Source organism: Agrilus planipennis, unplaced genomic scaffold, assembly GCF_000699045.2.
Source record: "Agrilus planipennis isolate EAB-ADULT unplaced genomic scaffold, Apla_2.0 scaffold21, whole genome shotgun sequence".
NCBI classification, from domain to species: domain Eukaryota; kingdom Metazoa; phylum Arthropoda; class Insecta; order Coleoptera; family Buprestidae; genus Agrilus; species Agrilus planipennis.
In genome coordinates, this window is record NW_020439030.1 from 440,750 (window position 1) to 456,820 (window position 16,071).

The 16,071-nt window shown below is 36.4% G+C and overlaps 2 protein-coding genes across 2 annotated transcripts; one reads left to right on the forward strand and one right to left on the reverse strand.

Annotated features, from left to right (window-relative positions):
• Window positions 1-190: 190 nt before the first annotated feature.
• On the reverse strand, window positions 191-5,871 carry LOC112905008. Its single transcript, XM_025976496.1, has 2 exons — window positions 5,676-5,871; window positions 191-5,616 (listed from the first exon to the last, which is right to left on the reverse strand). Exon 2 carries the CDS (start codon window positions 5,603-5,605, stop codon window positions 191-193), a length of 5,415 nt encoding a protein of 1,804 aa, XP_025832281.1. The 5' UTR covers window positions 5,606-5,616; window positions 5,676-5,871.
• Window positions 5,872-7,789: 1,918 nt separating this feature from the next.
• On the forward strand, window positions 7,790-10,110 carry LOC108740696. Its single transcript, XM_018475131.1, has one exon. The coding sequence runs from the start codon at window positions 7,806-7,808 to the stop codon at window positions 10,020-10,022; it is 2,217 nt and encodes a 738-aa protein (XP_018330633.1). The 5' UTR covers window positions 7,790-7,805; the 3' UTR covers window positions 10,023-10,110.
• The last annotated feature ends 5,961 nt before the right edge of the window (window positions 10,111-16,071 follow it).

A 16,071-nucleotide genomic window follows, 5' to 3' on the forward strand; every position in this document is an offset into this window, starting at 1 on the left:
TAATTTTAATGCATAATAGCATGATGACATTCTAATAACTAAAGATGATAAATATTCAACATATCAATAAATCGATAGTGCCTATAATTGCATAATTAGCGATGTAAATACTTGTAAAACTTGATTTCTTTCAAAGGAGATTATAGTAAAAGAAACTCGTTTTTGTACTATCCTACTCAACTGAATAATTTCAATAACTTCTTTTAATTTTCAGAGTATNGTTCTTAGAAGAATTTGATTGGAGTGGAATTAACCCCCCTTTTTGCGGAATGTAAAAACTTCGAACATCGGCTTGTTCGGTCAAACAACACTGTTCTCCTTTATTACTTTTATCGACTTCGCATTGTGTTGGCTTTGCAACATTACAAACTAACGACGCTGTAGTTTGTATATCAGTATTTTGCCAAATATTCTTTACAGTACCACCGCAATGCGCCGCTACCCTAGATCGCATAAAAAACTCAGTAAGGAATGATTTTTGTAAAACATCTTTCATTTGTAGCTCGTTATTTAATTCGTTAACCTTTTTGGGGTCCGTTTTGTTAACAAATTCTAACAGTCCTGTAGAGTTCTGCTCGTATTTTGCCTGAATTCCAAACCAACCTGGATGTGGGTATTTCTTCTTTCTATTAAAATGTCTAAGGATGCGATTGGTGCTTTTATTTCTATTGGTGACCCTCTTATTTTCCCTAAAATAAGAGCTTTTACGTCTAGTTCTGTAATATTGTCTTTCATCCGTCTCCATCTCATCAGTTTCGTCCAACCAATCGGAACGTACTGAAGGTTTTCTGTTAATATATTTTGTTATCAATCTTTTCCACATGAGTTTGCATTTGGTGCTAGAAAAATTGTCAAAACCAATCGGTACGCCCAACTCGAAATGTGAATTTACTTCTCTCAACTGACACGATGAAACATTGCTATTACTAATCGAGCCAGTAAATGAGAAAGGATTGAATGGTTTACGTCTACTGTTTGACGCTGTACTAATTTTAGATTTTCGTAAATATTTACTGATTGGCAGTTTAGTTTTCAAGGAGCGTAACTTCATTTTCTCTTGTTTAATTTGCAGGTAAATGTCCACGGAAGATGGTCCCACAGCACAACTTTTCACATATCTTTGTTTTTCAACAGCTTCACTTTTATTCTCTTTGTATGGGAGATTAAATTCATTGTGTAATAAATTGTTATATGCTGCTATGGCTTTGTTTTCAATTCGCCGTTCTTCGCCTGATTCTTTTCCACTTTTATCATCTAATTTTAAAAGTTTCGTGGTTGAGATTTTCGTATTGGGCACTTCCGGTACTTTTGTGAGTAATGGGATACAATGAATGCAGTTACCATCAGCATTTGCTTTATTAACGTAATCCAACTTACTGCTCTCATTTAGTCCAAATTCCTTTTGCTTGAACGACGTATCACTTTGCTGAAAACCTTTAACTATTTGCGTAGATTCATTGTTCAATTGCGGACCTGATAATGTTTCTTCACAACTCATATCATCCAAAAATGGATTAGTATTAGTTTTAAAATTCTGAGGAATGCATCTTTCTTGTATTTTCAATGAGTCTTGCCATTTTTCTTTATTCACCTCAGATAATTTTAGTTTCTCCTGCAAAAGTTTGTTGTTATCCATTAACTCCTTTCTAGAAAATTTCTTTGATTGAATGTAAGCTTCTTCAGTAGTTTGTTCTGACAAATTAGGTAATTCTTTATTTTCTAACAAAAACGACCGAGGAACTACGTAAACGTCACAATTTTTTGCATGTTTTAATGTTTTCGAGCCTAACCAAAACTCATTTTTCAGCGTTCGTAAGGTTTCTTCGTTGAACTTTGTTGTGCGGACTACTTCACGCAAAACATTAAGGAACACGTTACTAGTTGCACTGGAACGTTTGAAATTCAACAATTTACGACTATTGTTGTTTCTCTCTTTACTTGAAGAATTCAGATTACATATTTTATCGGATTTTATTTTTGACTTTCTGACTTTGATAGAATTTACTTTATTAACATTTCCCTTATTATTTATTGTTAGTTCTTTAACAACGCTTTTCTGAAATCCTGAAGTATTTCCAATTTTGGTATGTAATACCTCAAGAACGTTTTGAGGGGTCACATTGTTAACTTCTTCCATTGGATTATCATGTAAAATACTTTCTAAGAATCGCAGATGATTTTGAAAATTCGAGGGTTTAGTTGATTCCTTATTTTGATTACACTCTGCAGTATAATCTGTGCACAACAATTCCTTTTCCGATCGGCACACATGTTCATTACATTTTTCACGTCTGTCAGTTATTTCTTCGACGGTACTCGTCTTGTCATCTAGCGATTGCATCAACATTTCAAGATCTTTAGCCCGAATATTAATATGACTTATGATTTTCTGCAGTTCGGTTTCTATATTTGGCAAATGGTATAATTTGTTTTGCGACTGAGACCGAGAAAATTCATTATTAACGAGTAATGAGCTTCCTATTTCTTTTGACTTATTGATATCTTCCGTTATGTAGTTACCTCCATTCTTTTTTTCGAGTGGAAGAACATCACATGGAGCAACCATGTTCTGAAATTGTGACGATGACTTTTCAGTAACTTTTGACAAATTGAGATTATCTACATAATTTGTTAAATTTTGTTGCAACAGAATGTCCAGTAGTTCTTGAGTGAAAAGTGTGCTCAGTGATTGAATAAGTAATGTTTGTTGATGTTCTGGAAGTGGCTCATCATGAGAAGATTTTTCTTCTGCTTTATTGTTTTTAAAATCTTCCTCGTCTTTATTTTCTCCGCCTCTCAATCTTGAACAATTGTCATATGAAAACTGTTGCATTCTATTGTACAATTCTGTATCATCAACAACTAAGGTTAATACCTCACTTTTGCAAATAGGTACACTAGAGGTTCTTATTATAGTGAAGGAGTCACTTTGACCATTACATGACGTACCACCATACGTCGAATTTTGGCTTTGAAAATTATTAAGATTTGCATTGCTTGTACAAAAGTTGTTAATATTGCTGCCCTTTAATGCATAATCTGAAGGGTCTTCAATTTTGAAACAATCGATTGATTTCTCAATTGAACTTCCTCTAATAACTTTAAATATTGGACAATAAAATAAGGAACTTAAACTATTATTACTACAATCCGATTCGGACCAAGAACGTTCATATTGTGTCCCGACTTCTCTCTCATGCCAATCTCCTAAACATGATCCTGTCAAACTAACGTCATTGTTGAAAAACTCTTTTCCGCTCTCTTTTAAAATGACTTCATCTTTTGGAGTACAATCAAAAGAAATCCTCGGTTTATTTTTATCTTCAAAAGATGCTATCAAAGGACTATCAGCATTTTCGTCAGAACTATTACTGCAATCACAAACAAAAGAAATTTCTATTTCTTGGGCCTGAAAGTCGTCGTTACAACTGTTATAAGTTTCGTCAACTTTTGAACATTCTTGTTGAAATTTGTTTGTACTTCTGTTACACCCTCGATCTTCCCTTTTGCCTAAAAAATTAGTTCGGATTTCTGGGTTAACGATTTCAATTTTTCCACAGGTATCAGTACAAGTTGACGTCACTGCATTCTCCTTCGTTTTTGACAATGACTTCAAACTGCTACCATTAGGAGATACTAATGATGCTCCGCAGCCCATCATTTGAATGTCTGATAGTTTGCTTGAATGGTGAGAAGCATCTAATCTTGAAGAAGTCTTCCCACTTCTAAATCCATTGGTACTTTTCCCACTTACTTTTGTTGAACTACTACTTCGATTTGTATTTTTATAGTAGCACACCAAATTTGGAAACGTTCTAAAAACTGATCGAGCACATTTATTCTTACAATGATTTATGTTATTTATTATTTCGTTCATCAGTATTCTCTGAGATTCAAAAAGTGCTGGGAAGCACGACTTCTTCTGTAACCCTCCAATAGTTTTCAAAGATGTACACAACTTCTTACAGTTGCGACATACTTTATCCTTGGATTTAGACTCGAAATCTTGTTTCTCACTCAGTTTTAGTAATTTTTCTCGATTTTCCAGTTCCTGCCCTTCGAATAGTGACATGAACGAAGTGTAAGACATTCTGGCTTCAAGTTCGGCAATCTTAATTACAACTGCTTCCAAACCATTCCTGTAATATCCACTATTTCGGGCTGCTACGAACTTTATTTGTAGTCCTCGTAGTGCTCTGTAAAACGGACATGACGCTGGTGTAGGCCAAGGTGCTGCATCGTATGGTGCAAATTCTCTGAAGGCGTTAGTGACTGATTGTGACGGTTCTTCAGCTTTCATACATTTTGATGATGTGAAATCAAAATAATTACACAGCAACGAACCTATCGATTTCAGTTTCGGCGGAGTATATTCAAACATCGTCTCTTGCTCTTCCTGGATATGGGAACAAAGACACATTGAGCTTGTACTCCGTGCTGAATTTTGTGGATGAGGACTTCTTCTTAATTTAATTTGTTTATTCTCACAGTAAGGATATCCTTTGAATGCCTGTTTTGTGTCTTTTTTTCTTAATTCCGATTGCCCAGACGTTGAATCAGACGATAAACATGCGCTCCCTAAGGTTTGAGTGAGGCAGCTGCATGTACTAATATGTTCTTTTATCTTACTGTTTGGAACATGTTTAAAACTGACTTTATTCCTCAATCTTAGTCTTTCATTTTTATCCCGGATTGTACTTTGTTGCTTCTCCATTTGACTGTGTTTATTTTTGTTGTGGATACTGTGGCAATATATTTTCTTATCGTAATTTTTGTTATTTATTATTAAGTCCTCCGAACTCCTCCCAGTCTTCGGAGTAAACATAATTCTCGAAGGAACAAATTTAAGAGGATTTTGATTTTTGGAATCAAAGAAACATGCATCTACCGCTTGCTCCACCATTTTTCTTTGGGTTTGTGTACAGTTTTCCATTCTTCTTAAACACGTCTTGAGTGTATTACATCTTTTATTAGTATCTCTTCCTGCAGCCTTTAAATCAATGCTTAGGTCTCCCCTGAGCGAGCCCTTATAATTTTTTTTATTAGAATTATACACATTCGAACAACTTGATCGTGGTAATGCTACTTGAATCTTAAAACTACGTTTCCCTGGCTTTTGTCTGCACACTTTGACCTTTTGAAAACCAGATGTAAATCTATTCTGTTTTATATTAGCCAAAGGTGAAACATGACCCGCCATTTTTGTTGCTACCTTTGGTGTCTTAGCATAACAGTGTGTGGAAGCTTCTGAACTGGAGGGTTCAAGAAGATTTTTGGACTGGCAGGTTCTTCTTTGAGGTTGGGAAGATCGCCCAATCATTTTCTGCCCTCTTCGTCGAACATTCTGATCCGTTATCCTTCTCCTTTGTGCTTTCAAAAATTCCCTGTAGCGCCTTTTTCTCTGGCATTCCTGATTTAATTGTAAATAATTTTTCTTCTCGCTTCTTGAACAATATGAAGACGACTTATTTCGTAACAAACCCGATTGTGCAACGTTTTTGTAGATACAATTAGCATTTTGTTGATTAAATCTCAAACGTTTGTTATAAATCTCGTTGCTTCTTTTACTGAATTGTTCGCACCTGTTTGTAATACTTGATGACATCGCTCAAGCCGCTGTAGAAAACGTAAACTTACGAAATTCAAATGTTTCAACAACATCTGTCAATACATACTGAATCAGAAAATGCTTTGACAAAACGGACCAAGCTGTAAATTTTTAGATTATAACCAGATAAAGGGGCTAATAATTCTATAACTTTAACCACTGGTACGTCTAATTGATCTAAATGCACTTGAAAATTTTAATTTGCCGTTATCCAAATGAACTTTTTGTTTTACAATTTTACGTGCTTAATCAACAAATACATGACGACAGTCGAAAAAAAGGCAGTCATGTCACAACCGAACTGGATAATTAAAACAAAATGGAATGATCAAATAAAAACTAATTAGAAAATGAGTTTGTTATTCACATATGTAATTTTTAGGGCTTAGTATCTCAATAGGGAAACGGAACCCTCATAGGGTCCTTAGGTACTTATTACAGGCAAAAAATATTATATTTTATTGCGACTGAGACCGAGAAAATTCATTATTAACGTGTAATGAGCTTCCTATTTCTTTTGACTTATTGATATCTTCCGTTATGTAGTTACCTCCATTCTTTTTTTCGAGTGGAAGAACATCACATGGAGCAACCATGTTCTGAAATTGTGACGATGACTTTTCAGTAACTTTTGACAAATTGAGATTATCTACNAACTACCGAAGCCAATGAATCCTTGAAAAAGAATAGTAAGACCTTTGTAGTTTTATTTAATTCTGAAGCAGCATATTACATCTCGTCTTTCATACATACATCGGTTTTGTATAAAGTTCTTCGAGAGTTACAAGTGTAAAACATAAGAAAGCGCAATTGCAAATGTTCATGAACATTTGTTTTCGGGAATTAATGCGTTCCGATTCATCTCCCTGGCAAAGGAACGATGCCGAATACGCTACGACAGCAGCCAGGCCCACATGATTATCCTGCATCAGAAACAGAGCTGTCAGTGCTCCCAGTCCCAAAGCCACCATGACTGACAGCATTCTTTTCACGCCGTTAAATCCCGCAACCGGATACAAAAACAAAGGAACTGCACACGCACCGGCATAGATATGTCCGGCATATTGATGAATCATATCGTTCTTGAAAAATTCCAACCACACTTCCACCGCCAAAAACGGAATGGCTGTTGCTGTTTGTGAAACCAGTGCTTTCACATACGCTCCCGGGATTTGGCGCTGGTTCCCTTTAGATTCTGCATACGACGCCCAGAGCCCCATCAGGGAATAAATGGCGAAAACCATAAATGTTCCATTGGCGTATGATATAGACGGATTGAACTTTTCCAATTCTATCAAACTGAAGAGGCTTATGCTAGCTAAAGTTGCGAATGAAAGTATCGAACCCATTGTTGAACCCTTAACAGGTCCGGAATTTTCTTTCGAATTTTCTAACTGAAGCTCTTCTATTGTTAAGGTTTGAGATTCTCCATTTAGAGTAGAAATAGTCGAAAGTTTTTCATCTTTTTGAATCCATCTTTCGTCTTCCAGAGCACTGGATCGGTATGGTAAAGCATGGGGCGAGGTATCGCAGTTTGAGACTTCATTTATAACCACGCTGATCCACGGAATATTCCGAAAGAAGCTCATATCGCTTGTACCACAAATAGATTGCATCCTACATTCCATATCGCTTAGTACATCTTCCAAAGCAAGCGTTTGAGTATCTTGTCCTTTAACAAGGACCAACGAACGATCTTGATCGATGGCTTCTTTTTTCTTTCCGCACTTTCGGCACCTTTCAACCACTTCCTCTTCCTCCAGAGTTACACAACCTTTGTTCAAATATATATGAAATTCACTAGAAGATTTTTCGATAGGGTACAATTCCCGAGGGCAATTTTGATTAGGTTTGAATGGTGTAAATTCCTTCATTTTCGGTTTTCCAGTTGTTAGTCCTTTGCTCATTTTTTACTAATTATGTCAATTTTAGGATTTTAACCAAAGAGACCATTACAGTACACATTTGCTACATTATTTTGTAAATTAGCTCGTGATTTTGATTTTTATCCGTTTTTTTTTTAATTACAATTTTTTATTCCATTTCAGTTTCTTAAGTCACAAATGTCAAATTTTCAAAATTGTCAAAATTAAATAGTATTAAAAACAACAGCAAAAAAATGTGGTCAAAAAAGACTAAACTCCTGCAAGGTACTTTATCTGTAAAAATTACTAGAATAAATGAATATTAACTGGAAATGTCCGAATGGAGCGACGAACGACGCCCATACCGCAGGCAAAGGGATGATAAAAGCTACTCGGATTTCAACAGTGCCAAAAACAAGGAACCGGTGTGTAAACAAAGAAAAGTAAAGAAAAAATGCTTGTTGAACGATAAATACGCTGATACAGAGTGCGTCAAATCCAAGAGAAATACTAAAATTCAGAAAAATTCATGTCCGTGCGGTACAAAAGAAGCATGCTGTTCATCATTCGAACCAGATGAATCACCCGTGAAAAATGGTAAGAGTAAAAAGGTGAGACTAAATGCTGAAACAACAAACTGTGAATCGTCGTCATTCTGTGATACCTACGCAAGAATCTATGATAAAGCAACAGCCACGAAAAAAAAATTAAAGTGCAGAATAAATGACGCGATCTCAATAGAACGATTAAGTTTGAAATCGTCCGATTCGGAAGACAATCTTTTCTGTTGCTTATATAAACGATCCAAAGGTCAATTACAACAGCTTATAAAAAACATAAAAAAGAAAGCTTGCCAAAAGCCCAGTGAGAATTGTCCAAGAAGTGCTTCTAGTTACTCGAACTCGTCCAGTAGAATGGGTACCTCAACTTCGTCTCAAATGGACGATGACGACAGTGAGAAAATATCTTTTGCTAGAAATTCTGACAGTGATAGTCTGGATGGATATCCCAACACAATGGACAAAGAAGACATCAGAAAAATTGAGAGAGCTTTACGACGACCTCTCTCACGCGTTCTTGATGCTGCAGACAATCCAGTCCCTATAAAACTGGACTATTTTGCTCCAATTGATAATAATCCCACGAATATTTGCCACATCAAACCTGCTTCCTTAAAAGCCATGTCACAAATGCATATAACAGAAAAAAAACTGGAAGAGTTTCGGCGAAATGACTGCGATGTATCAACTGATTGGGAATTGGTATTTTCTTCTATAAAAGGCTACTATCAGAATAAAATGGGCAATTCATGTGAATCTGAGAAATTAGAACTGAACGACGTCTTACAAGAACTTGCTAACGACAAACAGTTTCCACATGATTCTGTTACAGAAATTGGAATTCAAGCTTCCGAAGTTCACTCCGTAGAAAACGTGTCTCAAAAACCTTCACATACAGACGTTGGTGATGACAATACGATCCCATTTAAAGATGATGTTTATCAAAACGGTTCGTACAAAAAAATATGTGACAACATTATCTCGTGCAAAGAAGCTCACTCCGTAGAAGACGTGTGTCAAAAACCTTCACATACAGACTTTTGTGATGACAATACGATCACATTTAAAGAAGATGTTTATCAAAAAGGTTCGTACAAAAAAGTATGTGACAACATTGTCTCGTTCAAAGAAGATATGTCATGTCGAAAACGTGCAAGGAGAAACCCAAGAACGTATTCTAACCCTGTATGCCCCAAAAATATCGAAGCAAATCCTTCCTTTCTCCGAAACTGTGAAAAAAATGACCTCTCTCACATGAAAAATGAGGAAATTATAGAACAGATGTCTTTGAATCAGAGCGCTCCGATGCCAACTTCTATTTCTGAGATCCCAACGACACTTGAACCAGAAATTAGCGAAACTTATATCCCAAAAAGTGCATCATTTAATTTCCCTACTTGTGGTGGAGAATCTAATAACATACTATCATTCTCCACTTTAGCCGGCTTATCCCTGTGTTGTATCCTCTATACAGGTTCCTATTGTTGCTTTTCTTTCTGCATTTCCGCCGTTGCATTCATTGTGCTCGGTTTATTTGCCGCAATTGGAACATGGATTTCATACCAAATAAGCCAAGACCGATGTATCAATCCCACCGAGAAGCTGTACAACAAGCTGTTCGTTTTGGAAATGTCCGTTGCCATTCAAAGCGTCACCATAGAGATGTGGTACAAATGCTTGCGATTTGATAAAATCGTCACTTATGTTTGTCTGGCACCGTGTCTTATACCCGTATTCATTTACGTTGAACAAGAAAATGAATCGATACTTACTATATTGGAGAAATCGGTTGCAATTTCAGTGTTGTTATTTGTAATGGTCTCAATATTGGATAGGAATTTCTATGGGATTGTCGCGGCAATAGCGTACGCATTATCTTTTAAGAATATCAAAAAAATAGACGGGAGTTTGACGTTATCGTCTCAAGGTATCAGCAATTGGTGGTGCTGCTTTTTTACCATTTGTGCATTTCAGGCACTTCAGCTTTAAGATGCTACTTCAAACTTTAAAAATTATTAATCCTAATTGATGTTCTTTGAATTAATTCTTTACTTCATCAGTACACATTTCAAATGAATGCATCCTATATTAATAGCTACTATTATGTCATTTTAATTGTGACATTAATCAAAATTTTAAGTTCCCGATCGTTTACATGAAATAATAAGTAATGAGAAACCGATGTTTCGATATAGAATGTTCAAAGTTTAGAGAGAATGAGTGAAGAGAGTCCTTCAGCTCAGTGTAAATTAACTAGGAAGGTACAAATTGCCGAAAAGCCCCTTGTAATTCACTGTTCTGTGAACGAAAAGTCAAATACTAGTGATTCGTCAAGCAAAGAATCCTTCTCATTTGATAAAGACGAAGAACAATCCCTTCATAATTCGTTCACAAATCATACTTTCAATAACGCCAAATGTGCACCTGAATATTTAACCACTAAATGGGACAATAAGCATAAAATCAACATTTTTAATGAGGAAAATTCTTCTAAAGTAAATAATAATCCAGACGACTTCTTATCTCTCGTGCACGAGGACAGAGAAAACCCCGAAATCACACAAGACTCAGAAATGTCAAAAAACTGTGATAATTTATACAACAAATACGGCTCAAGGCCAAACTCAGAAACTGGTCTAATCGAAGACAGCGTCTTAAACAATAGCTTTATCACCAATTCCCAACGAATATTAGCAAACTTTCAAAAGTGGGCTAACAAGGAACCTCTACAGAATGAATCGCCAGAAATAAATCTAGGCGTAAACGTATCAACCACTTCAAGTACAGACGAAAGTGAAACTGAAAATCCTGGGATTAACTACAATTATACTAATGCGTTTCCCGAAGGTTACGTTCCTTCGAGAGGGAGAAACTGTCAAGAAGAATCAGATTCAGGGAGTGGATCGGAAAATTATTTGTTACTTCCCCGTGATTATTCCTTTGGAAATGCTCTAAATAACATCAACGCCAAACCCTTGAATTGGCAACAACAATATTTTAGTGGTCACCACGAAAATAGAAAAAGTCGAAACGAATATGAATTTGAAGATCGGGGAAAGCCGACAGAGGGTATGGAAAATTATAGTACTGACGAATATCCCAAAGAGGAAATAATTACTTCATCAGTAACAACCGAATACTACCAGATACCTGAACAACAAGCTCAAAATATGTACAAAAGTGCATTTCAAGCAAATCTTTATAGCACCCACGACGAACGTACTGCTTTGATGAACTTAATAACGGAATATTTAGAAGATCAGAAGAGGGAAGGATCGCTGGTCTCTTCTAGTAGCACTTCGAGCAGTAACGAAAGTAACATTGTAGATGCATCCTTAAGAAGGTATAGTACTCTAGAACACGACAGGTTCCAGGACAACAAAAAGCAACCATATCCATACCAAGAAATAACGGAAAACGTTATGTCCAAAGCAGGAGAATTGGAGGTAATAGCGGAAATGCCTAAAGATGAAATTTATAGCACCCGCTTCAGCAATTATTCAAATTATTCAAGAGAAGATAATCAAAGTCCTCTACAACGATTTAAGATGCAAGAACTGTCGTTAAAAAACGAAAACTCTGATTCGTCAACTTCTGTAAAATCTAAAGAAGATTACAAAACACACGACCATCCAGTTATTGAAAGTAATGCAGTAGATGTTCCAAAAATTTTAAAAGACTACGACTGCAATAAGTTTTCCGCTTCAATTGATGCCCAAAATTTAAAGATTGCAGAGAAAAGTTCTTCGATTGTCTCCACAGAACTCATTGAAGAAAGCCCGGTGAAAAGCAGTTTAATTAGTACAGGAGTTCAAAACTTCTTGGACAGCTTCAAAGATGAAAAACCAATCCAAAATATTGACTTTGGAACCCAACCGTTAATGCCCGAACTAAAAACCTCGTGCTCAGACGAACATTGCGAAAACAAACAACATTCCCATGAAACTTGCACCAGTATACCCATAGCCTGTGCAGGGATTCAACCAGGTCAAATCTGCAGCGGAAGCCAAGCATATGCCAACGTGTTAAACCTTATCACATTTGTAGTTCTTGGCGGTATCAGTTTGATATCTCTAAAAGAGATTTATTGTACATGCCATCCGAGTTTCTTTCTTCCGGTTACCTTCCTTAGCTTCGCAATATATTCAGCTTTTAATGCAATTGAAGCGTTCGAATGCATCACTTGCAATATGAACGAATTTACGCCACATCGTACTGCATACATGGTGGTGATGACGCTCTCCATGCCCTTTCTCGCAGCTGACGCCTGGACGCGTTATATGAAAAACTGTTACAGGCAAGTGGCTTACGGATTTCCATGTCTCTGCTTAGTACCGTTCTGGTTTTCCAAAAACCCGTACGAGATCGAAAACGCATTGCTATTGATCAACGGTATCAGTTTTGCAACGTTCACGATGCTTTGCTGTATCTTTCAATCGTTCATTGGAACCGCTGCAGTAATTGTATTCATCGGAAGTTTTGCTGTGGTCGGCGACTTGGGCAGCACAAAGGACACCCAGATGCAGAGCTTTCTCAACTTTTGTCATTGTATTTTTCTGTTATTTATCGCGATGTCACTTTCGCCGAAACGAAGATAAAAACTATTTTATTAATAAAATAGAAATAACAAGCAGCTATTTGATTCTGATTTTTATAAGTTATAATTAAGTGAACAGTCCTTTACAAACAGTAATTATTATTTTCAGGGAAAATGATATTTCACTTGTTTATAAATCCAAAATTGTTTTAACATCGTGGATTTTATTTGGTTTCATTAATATTAAGTAGTTTAATAGCTTCCTAAAATGCATAACCTTCCGATTAAAACATGAATTAAATTTATTACGTTGAAGAAATGTGTAGACGTAAACTTGTTATACCATAGAAAATATAACCCCTCAATGGCAAATGACCACAGACCCTTCCTAAAGTGTAAAGAGGGATTTAGTAGCGTTATTTGTAGTCCTGTGGACGACAGAGATCGATCAGCAGATGTAACAACGACCCAGTATCATATTTTTGGTAGCTGAAACGGATCGCGATGTTGGATCTCATCAACACGTCGCAAGCAATTTCACAGACCAACTCTTCCTGCTGCCTCGAGAAAGAGTTTTATGAAATCGCGATCCGCGTGTGGCAGTTTTGACAGAACGCTAGCCACCATGAACTTCTTTCTTATTCAATTTTTGCCTATCACGTAGGGGTGAGCTATGCCGTGAATTCAGTTTAAAAGTAGATATCCATCAACGTTAAATGGACCTTGTTAAATACACTGAATTCCACCACATGTGGATTGCGTTTACCACACCGTTTGTGGTACTTCATTTCTAGAAACTGATGAAAAATTGAGAGCTGTTCATGATCTTTTTCAAGTAGATTAAATATTTCGGTAATAATCGTGTAGACTGAAAAGATGATATATCTAAGACCTGCTGTGTGGATAAAAACAGCCTCTCGCGCCTTCACAAAGCTTCCATCATCAGAAGATCGTCAGTCCTAAGACTGATTGGACACGCACCTCTACTCTTTTCTTTGCGGAGCCAACCTTCCCATTTCCGCAAAACTAGAACAACCCAAATCCTCCACTGTTTACGAACAGTAATCCAATCTAGGTCTACCTAACCTAACCTAACCCAATTCACCCATTGAAAAGATGTATTTACTTTTAAACGTTTGGCACTTTGAACGTACAACTCTTGTTTATGTCTCTAATATGTCTCTGACTAGATATTCATGCCTGAGAAGGTGTCCTACCAACCTTTCTCGCCCATTTCTCATTGACTTCCATAGAGTCCTCTGTTCTCCTATTCTTTCTAATACCTCTTCTTTTATAACCTTCCCTACCCAGGGTATCCTCATCACTAATTTCAAACGCTGCTAACCTTTTCTTTTCCGCCGCGCCCTTCGTCCATGTTTCGCAACCGTACAGCGCTGCATTCCAAACATACACCTTTAACAATCTTTTTAGAATTTCTAAATTAATAGTTCGAGAACATAGAAGTTACATCTTTTTTTAAAGCCGACTCGACCCTACTACTCCTTCCGTCCTGGCTTATGTGACTTTTCAGATGCCTAAAATCAGCCACCGTCCTAATATTTACTTCTCTACGTTGCAGCTCCAGCTCTACAACTGCCTGTTACTCTTATTACAAACTAAGTATCACTCTTCCATCTCTGTTACTCATCTCTACATTTTTAAATATATTGTCCTACTTAACATTGTCAAAGGCTGTTTCATAAATCTACAAAATCTATGTATGCACTCTTTGCTTTACCCGTAAAGCTAGAATAGCCCCCCACATTCCTCTATCTCTTTTAAACCCAAATTAATTTTCCCCTAATGGCTCTTCCGCCCCTTTTTTCCATCCTCCTCTGTACAATTCTAGTTAAGATTTTTTACGTATGGAAAGTTAAGCTAATTGTTCTAAATGTCTCGCGCCTATCCGCGCATCTCTTTTTAGGTATGGTTATTATACGTTCCGCTTATAATCCTCTGGGATTTCCCCGTCTCATAAATGTGACTAACTAGCTTAAACATACGATCTCTAACATCTTGTCCTGCGTGTTTTAAATTTTCCGCCTATATCCCATCTATACCTGGAGCTATGCTTCCACATTGAATAAATCCATTTTCCGTGGGATTTCTCTTTGAACACATTGAGGTTGAATTTTTACGTCATAAAATATTAAACCTAATGGCATAATTTCACATCGACATCTTCAGATTCATCGGTCTGGCCGCACATATTTCTTTATACATTTTGACTACTTCTGTATGTCAAAATGACATTTGAAAACACTAAAGAAAATTTTCCGTTTTAATAATACCTCTATCCAAAATAAAATGCTTAATGATTGTGGACAATGGCAACCAATAGCAATATCTCCAACCAAGGGACCCTTCTCTCATATGCTTTATTAACGTCCGTAAGCATCTATTGCAGCGTGGTTCTTCTGAGCTATGGAATGATTCGGTACAGTTTAGTAACATTCCTCATCTATTCCTTCTATGCTTGGACGGCGTGCTGGACTTTCGCTGAAGATGCGTCCGAATATCAACGAAAAATTCCATATTACAACTTCATCGCCACAGCTGTTGGAACGATCGGACTGCCATTCCTAGTAGCCGACCTATGGATAGCTTACGGTTACTTAGACGCGTTGGCCCATTTCCTGTGCGGTTCGTGCATATTTATGACCCCGCTCTTATCGAGTATGAACAAAAATCGATTAAGTGTAGAAAATCAAATTACCTATCCCAGTTATCTGGCAAGCTTGGTACTCGTGGTGGTCAGTTTTTACAACAACAACAACGAGGGAGTAGTCGCATTCGTCATGTACCATTTGGCAGCAAGCTTTATACGAAACTCCACCAGTGACCGCTACATATCCGTACAGGAATTAACGAACTGTATCTTGTGCATCTTTTTGTACTTGTGCCTAAACGCCATACTAACCGTTCGTCCAATACAACATTCACCTGATATACCCACATTTGTTGTTTAAATATTAAATGTCCGTCCACAGTTATGTAATAAATATTTCATAACTTAATTAAAAAAATGGTTGTGCTTAATCGTCAAGTTTTATTATTTACCTGTAGTACCTACCTCCTATTTTAAAAAGGATAACTCTAAAGATAAGAATCTATAATCCCTTGGAATACATTTTTTTCTTGTAGCTGAACTTTTGATTTGAAATTTAATCATTTGTGAATCTAATCATGAATAGGTTTCATAAAATCTCGATTGATAACATAGGTCTGCGATAAAAAAGTTTTTTGTATAAATTTATCTTAAGCATGCAAATGTTGGTCTATATTTTGCAAACATAAACTATGTTTTAACGTATTACGTCACACTTTCTTTTTGTATGTAGATTAATATATGTATATTTATATAGCTCTTTGAATCGGCAAATTTATTTGTTTTTTCAAAAAATTCATTTTATAGTTTATATTTCTATTAAATACTCTCTGACTGAGCATTATATTGTCTTTTACTTTATTTTAGATAGTCTGAAAACCGGGGGTTCCTGG